Raw genomic sequence first — 14,891 nt, forward strand, 5'->3', positions numbered from 1 at the left:
CAGGCTTCTATATTGTCCGGCCAGAATGTCATGAGTTGGAAGGTGGCAGGCAAAAGTATCCTAATCCCGAATAGCCCTGACTTCTGTTCCATCCTGATGGTTTAAGCTGGTTAGCAGTGGCAGAACTTCTCAGCACGGCGTACCCACTGGTGATCTGTTGCGTATATATGACCGAGCGACGTCAGCTGTGGTGCGCCCAGTAAAACTAACGAGGCTAGGACCAATGTTGAATCCTCATAGCACTATTTACTTTGGGGATTTATTTATCTTCAAACTTTCCATTTTGGAGGGGTTTTGATCAAACATTAACAATGAAAACGTTACATAGCTTTTACATCTTACTACATCTAAGCAACGCATTGAGCCTCATATAATGTCTCAAACACAAGGCTGAGAGAAAATTTAGTTACACTACTGTATCTGAGAAATTTAGATATCTCTGGCTTTCATATGGGCTATTGGACATCTTGAATTTTTTCGGGGATCAAGGTCACACTTGCTTAATTTGTTTCGGAGGTGAGGTGTGTTATGTCCATCAAAGGTAATAATTTGTGTTGGGATAGAAAAACAACCGTTTTATATTCTTATGCGATATCAGTTATATCTTGTTTGTGTGTCCGAGAGGGTGAACGAAATCCAGCGTAATATCTTGCGCTTATATTATGACTTCATTCAAGTAAGCAACGTCGGCATCGTTACTTGTCAGATTCAGATTTGTGTAGTAAGGACAGAAGGCCTACGGCCTATGTTATTCCTTTTCTAGTATGCTTCTGTGAGTGTCCAGTCTTCTCTTGAAAGAGTCAATTGCAGGTGCGGACACCACTGCTTCAGGCAGCAGGTTCCAAGTATTGATGACTCGGTGTGAAAACCTGTATGCCACGGGTATTTTGTTCGTTCTTGGCTTTTCTACTCGCCTGCTATGTCCTCTGAGGTGTCCCGATCTAGTGGGAAGGAAGAGAGAGAATAAGTTAGGTCCGAAATCATTTCTTAGTATTCTGTACATCAATATTAGATCTCCCCTTAGTCTGCGATAGGACAGAGTAAAGAGGTTCAGTTTTTCAAGCCGCTCTTTACATGATAAGCCCCGGAGTTCCGGAATTGCACGCGTAGCTGCCCTCTGTACCTTTTCTAGTATGTCTGAGTCACCTTTTAAACAGGGGCTTGCAGCCTGAACACAGTTCTCTAACTTAGTTCTCACTAAGGATGTGTATAATGTGGTGAACATGGTAGTATCAAGCTTAGTGAATGTCCTTTTTAAAGCTCAGAGGGTTCGAAACCCCTTAACTGCGACCTCCCGGCAATGGGCCGTCGTCTTAAGATCATTGCTCACTGTCACCCCTAGGTCGATGTCAATATCAAGCGGCACTTCATTTCTCGTTAATGTCAACGGAGATTTCACGCTCCCGTCAACCGCAGTCAGGTGTTTAATGGGTCAAGTAGCAGCACTTACTACACTGACACATTCTTCATCGTCAATGCTCCTGTTATCAGTGCTTCCGTCATCGTTTTTCTTGCAGGCCAAAGCCAATAGGCCCATAGCCTCCTGTGTTAGTACCTTTTTATCCGTACAGCAGAACACACAAAGCCAATGCGAGTTAGGCTTCGAGCATCTTTTGTAAGCCGTCGGACTTAGTCGTGTACACATTTTGTGATACCACTTTTTACAGTCGTCACACTGCATTCCCTCCTCAACGGAGAACAAACAACTTGGTTGCCCACATTTGTGAGTCTTACCAACCATTGTAATTCGATTTAAAAGGTTTAAAAACAAAAAATGATAACAATGTGAACACAAGTGTTAGTCAAGGACTAAAAACAGGTACCCAGGACAAAATGTAGCAAAAAATTTCAAACTTTAACCAAAGAACTCTTAGTTAAAGTAGACCAAGAATGCTTTTTAGTGCAATAAGTACCAAAAGCAAGTATAATCACAACAAGTACAAAAATCACTGCCCTTTTTGAAATTAGCGCGGGATGAACCGACAACTTTTTGTCTGGTGACAATCGACTAGTTCTAAATTGAAAATTGGTATGTAAATTAGTTGAGGTAGTTGTTTCTATCTACACATAGTCCTGATTACCATGATCACACGATAACCCAGGTTAGGTAACGTACAACTAAGTGCCACTTAGTTATTCAAGTACATTAGATCCAACTCGATATTCATATCTGGAAGTTGTTTGTTATTCTAGAAAACGGAATGCTCAGGATTCTCTGGGAATTCGTTTTAGTGTGGGTTACCCATTTCTATTGCTAGTGTGACTTGGGAGTTTGACGACCACTCCCACAAAGTTACAAAAGTCACTGTTTCCTATCTTTTACTTTGAAGACTTGGTGAAAAACGAGTGAATCAAACTCTGACATGGACAATCTGTCAGCCTCAGCAATGTTTGAAATTTAATAGTCATGTCTAAAAATTTGAAGATTTGGAATATGTGTGCTTAAAAAGAGATGAAAATATAGATGTCGCTTATAAATGACTCAATTAATATTATTGCTAATGCCCTGAATATTTTATTTTTTGTGTCCTTATGTTTTGTAAGTTCTTAGGATTATTCTAATCTAACTTACAATTCTTTTACTATTGTTTTGAGTCGTTTCCGATGAGACTATAATTTACGGATGACCTTTGAGCGACGCCAGAGTGATCTTGAGAGTGTCTACCTACTTAATAGGGCTAAATAAGGGTTATAAAGCAGTTTGAGGAATAAAAATAATGGTTTACAGTTGATGGTAAGGGTTAGGATTTGGATTTATGGTTTTCATCACGAACTGACGTCAGCTAAAATGCCAAAACGTTATTTGGACAAATGAGTGAGTGAATTTCGCGCCAAAATCCAAAACCTGTTATCCTAAGTCTGATTGGTTCGTCCGTAGAGTGTAGTCTCGCCGATACGGCTAAAGTAGTGAATAAGTTCCAATGACTCACTCGTTCGTTATTTGGAGTGATCATTAGGTTATATGGTTTTGTGTACAAAGTATTCAGCAAAAATATTGATTATTTACTGACGTTTTTGTGAATTTGTAGTAGTAATACGCCGAGCGACGTCAATTCGTTGGAGGGGTATTGCCATAAAATATATTAGCAGCTGCGAAAATGACAAAATTGAAAATCCCGAAATAAATTAGTAGAAGATCGATAAATAGGTGCCGTAGTAAGATGCATGAGATGATTGAAAGAAATCAATTCAACCACTAATGGTTGAAGTCCTGCTAGAAACTTTTTCCATACATCCTTTTATCAGCGACAGTGCGGAATAGATACAAAAATCTTTACAGTTGTGTACCAAATTAAGATTATCAAATTCCATGATCACCGAAAGTTTACTTGATCTTCAGAAGTGCTATTTATAACGACACACTAGTATCCTGTTGACAGAAAGTTGTGAACCAAAAGACCGAAAATGTGACGACTGGGGATGTGATACTACATCTAGTGGACAATTCTTACTCACCAAGCATTTTGATTTTTTTTTCATATCACTTTTAAAAGCCTTGATATATTCAATTATTTTCGTTTCCAAACCTTTGGAAATCTCATGTTACTAAATTGAACTCTAATAATCCCAATCAGTGGTTGAACGACCTGGGTAACATGGCTTAAAATAAATGACTGGTGCGACTGTATTCAGTCTTTATCTCCCCATGGATCTTGAGTTTGATATTACACAGATTTCATTCTTTTACCTGACTCCTCATCTTTGGTTCATATTTTTGTGTTCGGTTTTGCACCCCAATTGATACAGTTAGGGACGTTTATTTTTTCGTCTTGTTAATATTGTTTTGTTATGATATGAAATATGATAACATATAATGGTGTGAAACCACAGTGTGGGGCGGTATTAATGGTTTTTAAATTGGTAACTAAATTTCTGGTGTACACATACAGTTCGATTGTAATTTAGTATGGGTGAATTAGAGTCCCATAGTGATCATATTGATAATCCGGAATTAATATCGTTGTTAAGCAATTGTTCACTTAACTACGTATGAAATCCTGGATATACTTTCTTTCTACCCTTAATATCACTATTTATTAGTCTTTGAATGATGTACGTTCCCATCTGACTTCCTAGTTATGTTAGTGATTGATTAATATTTCATGAATCTAAACTCCAATTACGCCACAGACGTGTTCGTTTGGTAGCTGTCTTCCCGTCTTTAGGGACCATAGTTTTAAACTACGTCTACTTTAGTTAACAACCACCAAGTGCTCTGGTACGACAGGGAGTATAGTCAGCTCTTCCTCTCAAAATGCTCTCACATGACCACGTGCATATCATATAACCACTCCCAGGGAAGTCTTACTCACTGCCTTCTCGTGGCATTACTGTTGTTTACGAAACGGATAGGGTGAAAAGCGAATGTCCGGCGCTTTAACCGGGACGGTGGATACGAAGGATCCGCCTAGGGGAGTTGGAAAACCTTGACTCTGAACCAATAGTGCACACTGGATCCAGGATCCTGAAGGAACAAATGACGTATGAACCTATTGTTGGTCACCAGCTACCATGGGACTGCATCTCCTTACATTACTCGATCGCCTTGTTGATCAGACCATTAGGTCGAATGCGCTGGGCGTGGTCCCTTAAGAAAATCACCTGCTTCAGTCTGGGAGCCCAGGCAATATTCCAGCCCTCACACAAATCGAATGATTTATGTGGCGCATATCTATTCGGTGCTTCCTTGTACCAATGTTTATGTGTTTGAATAAATTAAATAAAATTAGTTAGCGAATAGCACTTAGACACTGTATGATCATTATCCATAGGAGGAATTCAAATATTCACATAGTGTTGTGCTTGGTGTTTTCCGATTTGGAAACATTCCTTTGTGGCTATTCCTGTTGTTTGATTAAGAGAATGCTAACAACTTAAAGATGCTTATTCCAGGTTTAGATTTTTTCGTCATTGTATTTTTTTGAGTTTGTTACTAACAAGGTCAATTTTAACCGGAATATGTAACGCTATTCAAATTAGTTCTTCATATGTTTTACTGTTCAGCACTTTCTTTCAGATTGCTTTTTCTTGCGACCTTGATTTTAGTTGTCTTTCTTCGGTTGAAACTTTTCGTAGATAGATCATGTCTTGACATTTCGTGCTATTTGCTTTATTGGTCATTTGCTTGCTTATTTTAATTATCATCTACTGATATATTTGCAATCCTAAATTCTGTTAGTTTGCGTAAATTGTCCTTTAAAATATTTTGTCATATGGTTGTGATTTGCTTTTTTAGTATAATTATCCTGATCATATGCCTATCACACATAATAATGGGTTTGAATAACTTTCATCACTGACTTGTGCTTCTTTTCAATTTCTGAGTTTTGTGAAAGCGTTTTTTCATTGCATATCGCTTGCCATGATATTTATATTTAAGCTACTTTCTTTATTCGATTAACCTTTTGTCTTTCCCTTTGAACACATTTGAACATTTAACCAAATATCTTTCAGTAAAAATTACTCAATTGCTCAATGTATAAAATAATTAACAAAAAGCGATTATTGAAAAAACAGTTGATTTTGACATTCTAACCCTTTACACGGCTACATCATTGTTTATCAACTTTATGGCACTTCCTACGGCTTCGTTCATTATATTCATAATTCTTTATTATTTCAAGTCCGAATGTTCCATAGAATTCACGCGATGTTTATTGTTCAACGTATATCAAATATACATTCCTGTTAATTGATTAATAAACTTCTAATTAATTCCTGTTTGTAAAGGTGTTCAAATCGTCTGTTTATGTAGTTCCAGATATTACATAAGGCGGGTCTTCCCTCCTGTTTACTTCTCTGTCTAAAAGCCTTATTTCGGAACAGAAGTTAGTGGTTTGATGCATTAAACGCGTTGTCCTCATGTCTCTATAATTTCTACGGAAGAATAATTACAAAATGTTTTCTATTCACTCCGAAACAGCATAGGACTAAATTTAGTTTCTTGACTGCCAAAGTTATACTTTAAACCACAAATATAGAAGGGAATATGAATCGCAAACTGAAAGATGAATAGATAATAGATAAATAGTTCTCAGATGATTCCTAAATTCGTCCCAAATTGAACTTGAAATGGTGGCAAACAGGCAGAATTGTAGAACACTACAACAACAGGAATTCATATTACGTTAATTTTTAAGTTTTGGTTGAAAATTTATTTAAGGGAAGTACACAGAAACTAGTTACTAAGTATGGTAGATTTCTACCACGCTATCGACTGACTATTTGAAGAGTGTATGGTCAAACGTCTGAAGACCATTTTCCATAGGAATCTTTCTCTTCAATAAAGGACTAGACTTTTAAGGTAATATTTAAACCCCACTATATACTACGATTTCCGATTCAAATCTAAAACATGTTTCTAAAGTTACATAAATAACAAGTGGACCCTTATTTGTATCCAGATTGTATGATTATCCGTAAATATATATCTCGTCTAATTTTTTAGAATGAATATCGTGCTTCGAATTTCGAACTTTTGATTTCTTCCTGATATGTATGATTTTACCAATGCATGATTCATGCTATAAGTAAAGATTTTAAGCTAAATTTTACCACATATTTAACTCCAGTCGCTATCGAACTACCTGTACATTAATTGGTCGCCTCAACATTGTACATGCTTACCGTTGTGTGCCTCATGGTTCTTTTTTTACTTGATTTCTTCTTAGTTGTCCGCACAAATTAAATCTTTTCAAATCTTTTGTTTTTCTGGTTGGATAATGATTTTCGGTGGATTAGTTTTTATATTCCTCACAGGATGATTTTCTATCTTATCAAATATATGTTTTTCAATTTACACTCGTCATTCAGCCAAAAGACTTCCATACCTCATTCTTTTTCCTGTTTGGCAAAATTCATAGGATGAATTCATCTTCGGCTGTTGTTTTCCTCTGAAGCTGAACAACTAGGATTATTGTTTATTTGATGTTGAACTTTTATCATGGTCAATCTTTCTGTTTGGCTTGAATTCTGTATAGTGTGATCTAATGTTTCACGCTTCACGTTTTACGCGTCGGTGGTAATGGATTATTCGTGTGGACTCGGTCCTCATTTAAGTGGGTCACTCAAACGAAGCAACAATCCTCGACGTTCTATTTCTTCATCAAAATATATTGGGGGAATTGACTGGCGTAAGTTTGTAAAATTCTTACTTCATTGCACTCATTAGATTTCTTGTTATTTCTCACTATTCTCTGCATGCGTTTGAGTTTCCGCTAATCATGCACATGTCCCTTTTTACTCTAAAAAATGTTATTTAGGAAATTAAGTTTTTAATTTGCCTGGTTCGTATGTACAGAAGGCTTAACTGTTTCATGCCTTGTATTCATTTCTCTATCTTAATTTGATTTCTGTTTTTTTTTATGATTTCGTCTTTTGTGTACGGGTAAACTGAAATGCTTTGAAGAATGTAGAACTATATTTTCGAACGTTACAGTGTCGTTTTTAAGAATGTCTTGATTTGTTAAACGAATATTAGTTTTATTTTTTCAGTTTTAGTGTTCATTAATTTGGCATTATATCTGGCGTATTAGTATGGGTTTTTTTCATTGGGAAATCAGCATTTGTCGGCGAACAATGTAGTTCTTGTGAGTGATGTGAGACAGACTTAATATCTCTTATCAGAAAAGAAAAATTATTACAAGAAATAGCATTGTGTTTAATTGTTGGTTTTAGATTTAGTTACTAATTGCGGTACTCACAGAGGGTAAATATGAGAATGATGAAAATGTATAGTTTACGTAAAGTAATGTTGTTTTTACAATGGCATTTGTTCATCGTTTTTAATGTCTTTTAGCTTTTTCTATGACCATCACATATTTGTGTTTTTGATAAACCTATGCTTCAATAAATCGTTAGAAATGATACCTTAATATATTTTCTGGTTGTGCTCAAGTGCACGATGTATACATTATATTTAGACGGAGTTTGTTTGAGATGGCTGATTTTACAGTTAGTTTTTATCATGGACTAAAACCGATCAGAGAACCTCTGAAAAGGTGAAAGTCTTTGGTATGACCTGGTATATTGTCCTGAGTGTGCATTTACTCTAGAGGCACTAGTTAGGACTAAATAGCCGTCTAGTGCTCTCTGGCTTTCATTAGTTATTGCCAGTCCTTGGTTCAAATATAATGTAATTTAGATGAGATAGCGTTGTCAACTTTTACGTTTGAAGCACCAAAAATTATGATTTTTAGCTTCGTTTTTGACATGTCATTCAATTTGAAATATAAATAAAATTTTGCGTTGTTTATCTGGAAAAGTCTAGTGTTACCAACTTAAAAAGTTCTATGAGCACCTGGAAAACTTGATTGAAAACGCTCTTAATGTAGCTTAAATATCGGAGGTGAATTTATTGTATAAAGTAATGGGTTAGTAAATGACACGGTCTATGTACTAATTCAAAAGGTCACTTTGGATTTTGTCAAGTGACGTCGCTTTTGGGGAAAGTAAGATTTCTTTACACCTATTAAGTAGTAAGTATACTGTACAAAAGTTCCTTTTGTATTACTTTATAATTGTAAAACATAACCTTTAAAAGAGATTAAAGTACTTTAATTAGAAGTTTCTTCACAAAATTGCTGGCTTGTGAAGAAATCACTGAATGGGGAATGCTAATGTTCTGAGTTTAATATAAAGTAAATTTGAATTTTTGATCTGTAAGGCTATTAATATTAACCGACTTGATTGGTTGTGAGATGTGTTACGGTTTCGTTAATAGCGATTGCCATAAAATGTTCTGTCGACTAGTACAGAGGTGGGTTGAAAAGGAGTAACAGTGGTTAGATACGTTTGTATAATCATTTACTGCTGCTTTAGGTCACATCGATAGGTACAGGTGCCTTGTTTGTAATATGGAAACTAATAATTCTGTACAGTAAATTTTGTCCGAACTCAGCTTCGATGGAACGAATGAGTTTCTTCCTTACCTTCCGGAACATACTGTTGATCTATAATTTTCACTCTCCAATTTAATTTGTTTCTTTTACTTGTCTATTCTTTTCTACTACTACCTACTGTAATATTTTCATCCTTTTGTTTTCCATATTCCTATGATGATACAAAATGTAGCGATTTGTACTTACAGGAATTCGTACTAAGTCCTGTTTTTCATGCCTTTTTTCCTGATTTAACTTGTTGCTTTTGATTCTGACTAGAAAACCTTTGACTGGTCAAGCTACGACTTACATTTTCCTGGCAATTAGTAGTCTTTTATTCTGCTTTCATTCTGTCGTAATTTATCTTGTACATGTGATCATGGTTACTGATTGGCGAAGTGATATTTACTTATCTTGCTTAGTGCATGTTTTCCAAATAATATGATTTGTAAGTAAAAATGTTTTGCTCTGTAAATGGACTATATTCGCGGATAAAGAACATCAACCGTAAAGTACTGTATATTCCACGCATTCAGTAGTTGAACTTTATCGATTGTGGGTATCCTAAATGATGTTGAGTAATTTCAGTTCTGTATGATTCACTTTAATTACAGACTGGAATACTCGTTTCATCAATACTTTCAAGTTAACGTGGAAATACACTGTACTGAACCCGTCCACAATGTTATGGAGTTAGTTTTTATTCAAATCGGACGTTGTTATGATGTAGAGAAGTACTAGACTGACAATACCCAAAATTTATTTCAAATTATTTTGATTTCAGAAAAATACAAAAATCACTTAAATTACTAACTAAAATATAATTTAATAATATTACTTAATTATTTCATGAAAGTAAACATTTGATTTGGGCAGTTCAGTATTGTTCGAATGTATGAAGTTAGTTGAACTCAATTCTTGTCAGTCTTCATTTACATAGATTGTTTTACAATTTCAGTATGACTGTTTAAAAATTGATGTTTGGACGAATATATATATATTGGTCGTTTACATTTCCCCTAAACTGAAGATTTTTGCTCATCAAATTATGGTAGCCCTTACTCCTAAAGCGTGGCTCATACATAAGAACCTGGTGAATAAGCTAATCTTTTTCTCTTATATATTTATGGGACCCACAATGATTGACCTACTGAAGTACTTTGATCGGTTTATATCAAGAAATAACTATCTTTAGTCAAACTGACGTCACAGGCGTATTTTCTTCTATTCTTAGACTGATTACATGACACCAATACATTTTAGAATTCTCTGTAGGTAGAAACAAACCCTCTTGAACAAATCACCTACGTAACTACCATTACTATTACTGTCCAAATTATTTCGGAAAAAGCAATGTACTTAACAGAGGTACTTCATGTAAATAATGTGTTATTATAGATCTTCAGTTAGGATGTTTAGATTGAGTAAACCAAAGATAATATCACAACAAATCATAGAGTTCAGTTAATAACTTGTTGATTATTTTCAATCCAGTTGATATATCGTCATCTTGTTTTAGAATATTAAGACTAAGTGAAGGTTTATGCTGTTCAATCTCATCTTACCCAAACAACTAACTTGATATACTGGTAACTGGTTTACCTTACCTCTCAGTTTTGCAATGCATAAATCTTATCAGTTGTACTATGGTAATAATGGTAATGATAATGACAATAACAATAATTTTCTCTTCATCAAAAAATACTTCATGAAATTCTGGACTTATACACTTTTTCTTCACAGTGGTAGAATATTGTGATGCATACTTTTATTTTCTTATTTTTTTATTGCTATTCAATACTCTGAATAAAAAGATTCATCATTTACTTTTATTTGGGTATTTACCATTATATTCCTAGACCTATAAATCCATGATACTATATTATTTATTAATAGGTGGGGAGATAATCAATAGCACAAACCAAATATTAAAATGCTTTCAAATAGTTAGGTGTAGAATAATAAATCTTTCAATATTTATATTAAGTGAAATAATACACTATAACTAATAATTAAACTGACCGGGGATTTCGACCGTCTTACTTTATAAAAGAAATCCAAAAGTATTCATGTGATAAGTTCAGAAGAAGAAGTCAATAACTGATCTCTACACCCTCTAAGACTCATGTTTATTCGATAGAAAGTCGAGAATGACAAACGCTGAATAATTAGTGAACTTGGAGACATAACTGAGAGTGCATAACCTTTTGACTATTCACTGTGTGTTGCAACGTATGTTTAAGTAGTGACTCTATACATTTTTCATATTCTTCAGTAAAGGATATTATCAAATTTTATCAATCAAAAGTTCTCGTGGAAGTGTGTCTTATTAGATTTGGTATTATGTTAATGTATTAGGTTTTTATTTATAGCAAAATAGAGAATATACAAGACTGCTGTTTTCAATATATATATATATATATATATATATATATATATATATATATATATATATCAGTAACCACTTTCATCATTTGTCTGTACTGCATAGCCGTTCCGATCACGCATATTTGGTTACCAGTGGTTTGGGAGCACATTTGCCGTACAATAAATAAACTAGAAGACAAATCATCTGAGGAAACTAGGGAATATAATGAGCATAACAAAACGCTATGTTTGCATGTTTTAGAAATACCTCGGACTAATGTGTGGTATGGTTACTGCAGATTTTTGAGATGAAGTCTACATATAAGGGGGAAATCAAGCGTTTAATATGAAGTGAAGTAAATTAGGAACAATGACCTTGTCATTTTCTTCTCTTTGCCGCTGTTGTGAATTGATCAATGTCCCAAATATAATTGACATTTACATCCTCCCAAATATTAAGCAAATATATAGACAAATGAAGGTTATTATTTAGTCACAAGTAGTTTAAAATGTAAAATAATGATGACGGATTGTAATACTAAGTGCAAAAAGACATTGACTGATTATATATGACGTGTTCTCACGCCAACTTAATCGTTCAACCTTGTTGCTTCTTGATAATACATGTTTTATGTTATTACCATATTTTACAATAATTTCTTTCAGTGCGTTGTGTTAATTTTTTTGTATGTATGGTAAAATAGTATTGTTTTGACTCCGGTTTCTGTTACAGACGATAAAATGTTGAGGAAAATTCGTGGGGCCTTTGAAATGAATAAATTATTGATTAATATATAATGTGTAGCGATATTATGTGGCCAGCTGATAAGTGTTTATGAGACCGAATTTTTGACCCATTTCCCTCAATTAACTTACATGCAAAAAAAGTAAAACCATCAAAATAAGTTTTTCTGAAATGGAAAAATGATATGCTTAGATATTGTAAATTTCAAACATAAAATATATGCATGATTATGTTACTCAGCAAATAACTGATTGGAGGTCATGAATTTTTATAGATCAATTACTCCTTAATATAAGTAATTCTTAGCCGTCATATTAGTTTCTTATTATTCAACCAGATTTTTAGCCTTTTCCGATTTTAATGTCTGAACTTCTATCTAAGGTATAATCAACTGGTTACATCTTTGAGGAAAGGTGGCTCAGTAGTTAAGACGTTGGACTTTCATCTATTAAGCTTCAAGTTCAAAACTCGCTCCATCTACTTCGGTTCGGTCATGAAGATAGATTTACTATTTCTCATGCTTGGAGTGTAGTTTGAAGCTAGATGCACTAGCCTGTGACTGGTAAATCAATCAATAATACATATACTCTTCTAAAAGTAACTTTGACAGCTAATATCCAGTGAATAGGTGTTTCTTCATATGATGATTACTAAAAAAGGAAATAGGAATAAAGGAGAGGTGTTGTACACTCTGATATTCTTTTTTGTAACCGTAAACTTTTTATTGTATTCATATTCGGTTAAAGATATTTTTAATTATGATAGCTTGAGTAATTTCTAGTTGTATAAAATTTCTTTTTTAATCTGTTTAGACGCATAATGATTTCTTGGGTTATTGTGTGCTCTACTGGTTTGGTTTTTTGTTTACTTTTGAACTAGTTTTGGTGTTTTGTTGTAAATACGTTTGTTTATGTGCACTTTATTTTTTACACATATTTATTTTTTTCAGAGCTACGCAATCAATTTACAGAACAGTTGAAATGTCTAGATCTTAAATTAGATATTGATTCTACTGTAGTCGCTGAACTTCAGGATTTTTATCGTCGACGAGCTAGTGTAGAACAGGATTATTCCGATGCCTTAGCTAAACTTGCCAATGGGTTAAAACAACGTCATGTGAATGAAACAACAAAGTAAGTTCTTTCATTTATCGATTTGTGTCGTTGATTGTTTCATGCTTTTTGCTTTCCGACTGAGAATACTGATGGTGGCTTTGTTTCATTATAAGGACAATAGTATATTGATAGACACTTCCCTTTTTTATGTATTTAACTCATAGAATGACCTAGTCAATTTCGTCTTCTTGTAAAGTCTGTTGATAGTTTATTTTTATCCTTAAAAACAAACTGTTATTTCGGAAACAGTTTATTGTTGCAATATACTATGATTGTTTCAGCGTATTGTTGTATATTATGATCAACTCGATCATTTCGCCATTTTATTATCACAGTCAACTTTATTGTGTCTTTTAATCTTCAGCGAATTCGTTGTTTGGTCATGTATCCGTGAATTTGAATGTGTATCGAATGTGTGGTCACGTTCTTTAATGAGTGTGATTTGGTAGTCACATTCTGACTTAATTGTTAGACTATAATTCACACATAGTGTGTGTTATTTCGTTTTACTGTATGCATGTGTACACATTGTGTTACGTAAAGCAGACTTTTGACTTAGTGATAAAATTTTCTCCAAACTCTCCTTTTTTCTCAATTTCCTGTTGATGTTATTGAAGTGTATTGATCGCACATAATATTCTTGCATTGTTCCTTTGCACTATTTAAACTTGGATTAATTTTGATTTGGTTATTTATTCTCTGAAGAAGTGGCTTACACTGAGTCACGAAACGTCAGAGAATCTAATTTTTCTACTCGTTGGGATATTACGAATATATTATTTTATTTATTGAAGTGCATGTTGTAGTGAATTATGTTGATTAATCCATACTACTGCAAAAAAGTAGGTCGTACTTATTTCGTGGGTAAATTGTGACAGTGAACATTGTCGCTATCAAGTTGTTGAAACGGTAAAATAATTGGTATGATTTGGAATGATTTATTTTGAGAGTTTTGCGTGTTCACATTCACGAGCTTCATAATGAACCCTAGTTAATTGTCATTAATCATACATTTATAGTAATTTTCTACTTCATACATGGTTTATATTCTTTCAGTATTTCATATGACTTAATCAGGTTTCCTCAATTCATTTATGTATTATGGGAATATTTAATCTGGTCATCCTTATCATTGTATATTACATGTTATATTTTTGTAAAATTAAACAAGGAATATGATAATTTTAAAATGTATTTTTGTTTACTAACAAAGTTTCACCGTTTAGTATCATTCGATAATATTAAATATAATATTTCTCTTGTGATTGTAGTCTTAGAAATATTGTTAATTCACTGTATTGATCTTCAGCAAACGTTAAATGATGAACGAGTATTTATGCATCGAAAAGTGTGTTTTGTATCACTGTGCAAATGTCAATTCATTTCTTTGAAATTAATAATAATAATAATAATAATAATAATAATAATAATAATAATAATAATAATAGAATTCTAAATTTTAGGAAAGTTGGTAACAACACTGAATATATATATATATATATATATATATATATAGTTGTTAATTACACCTTATTTTCACTTTTAATCAGTCATGTATAATTTATGCTTCAGCTAATTGATTTATCGATGTAGTCTAAATTTATTGTTTTACTTTAAAATATAATCAAATTAACCATGATCCGTGGTTGGGGACGTCAAGTGATGTGGTTCAGAATCAACCATAGTGATATAGATGGATTTATGCTTTATCTTCCTTTAGGTCTTGTGTTATAATTTTCCTTCGTACAAATCTTTCCATCCTATTTAATTTTGTTGACCATCATT

At 33.5% G+C, this 14,891-nt stretch overlaps 1 protein-coding gene across 3 annotated transcripts in view; it reads left to right on the plus strand.

Moving 5' to 3' along the window:
• The first annotated feature begins 327 nt into the window (after positions 1-327).
• The window catches only part of SRGAP1_1 (SLIT-ROBO Rho GTPase-activating protein 1), a 67,213-nt gene continuing 52,649 nt past the window's right edge, over positions 328-14,891 (plus strand). The window contains exons 1-3 of one of the 3 annotated variants that reach the window (XM_051208989.1): positions 328-541; positions 6,864-7,133; positions 12,941-13,124. In XM_051208989.1, coding sequence (XP_051074405.1) covers positions 7,025-7,133; positions 12,941-13,124 — 293 coding nt within the window. In that variant the 5' untranslated portion in view covers positions 328-541; positions 6,864-7,024. Of the gene's footprint in view, positions 7,134-12,940; positions 13,125-14,891 lie in introns of all 3 variants that reach the window. The other 2 variants (XM_051208990.1, XM_051208991.1) reach the window with 2 other exon arrangements.

Source organism: Schistosoma haematobium, chromosome 1, assembly GCF_000699445.3.
Source record: "Schistosoma haematobium chromosome 1, whole genome shotgun sequence".
Taxonomy (NCBI): Eukaryota; Metazoa; Platyhelminthes; class Trematoda; order Strigeidida; family Schistosomatidae; genus Schistosoma; species Schistosoma haematobium.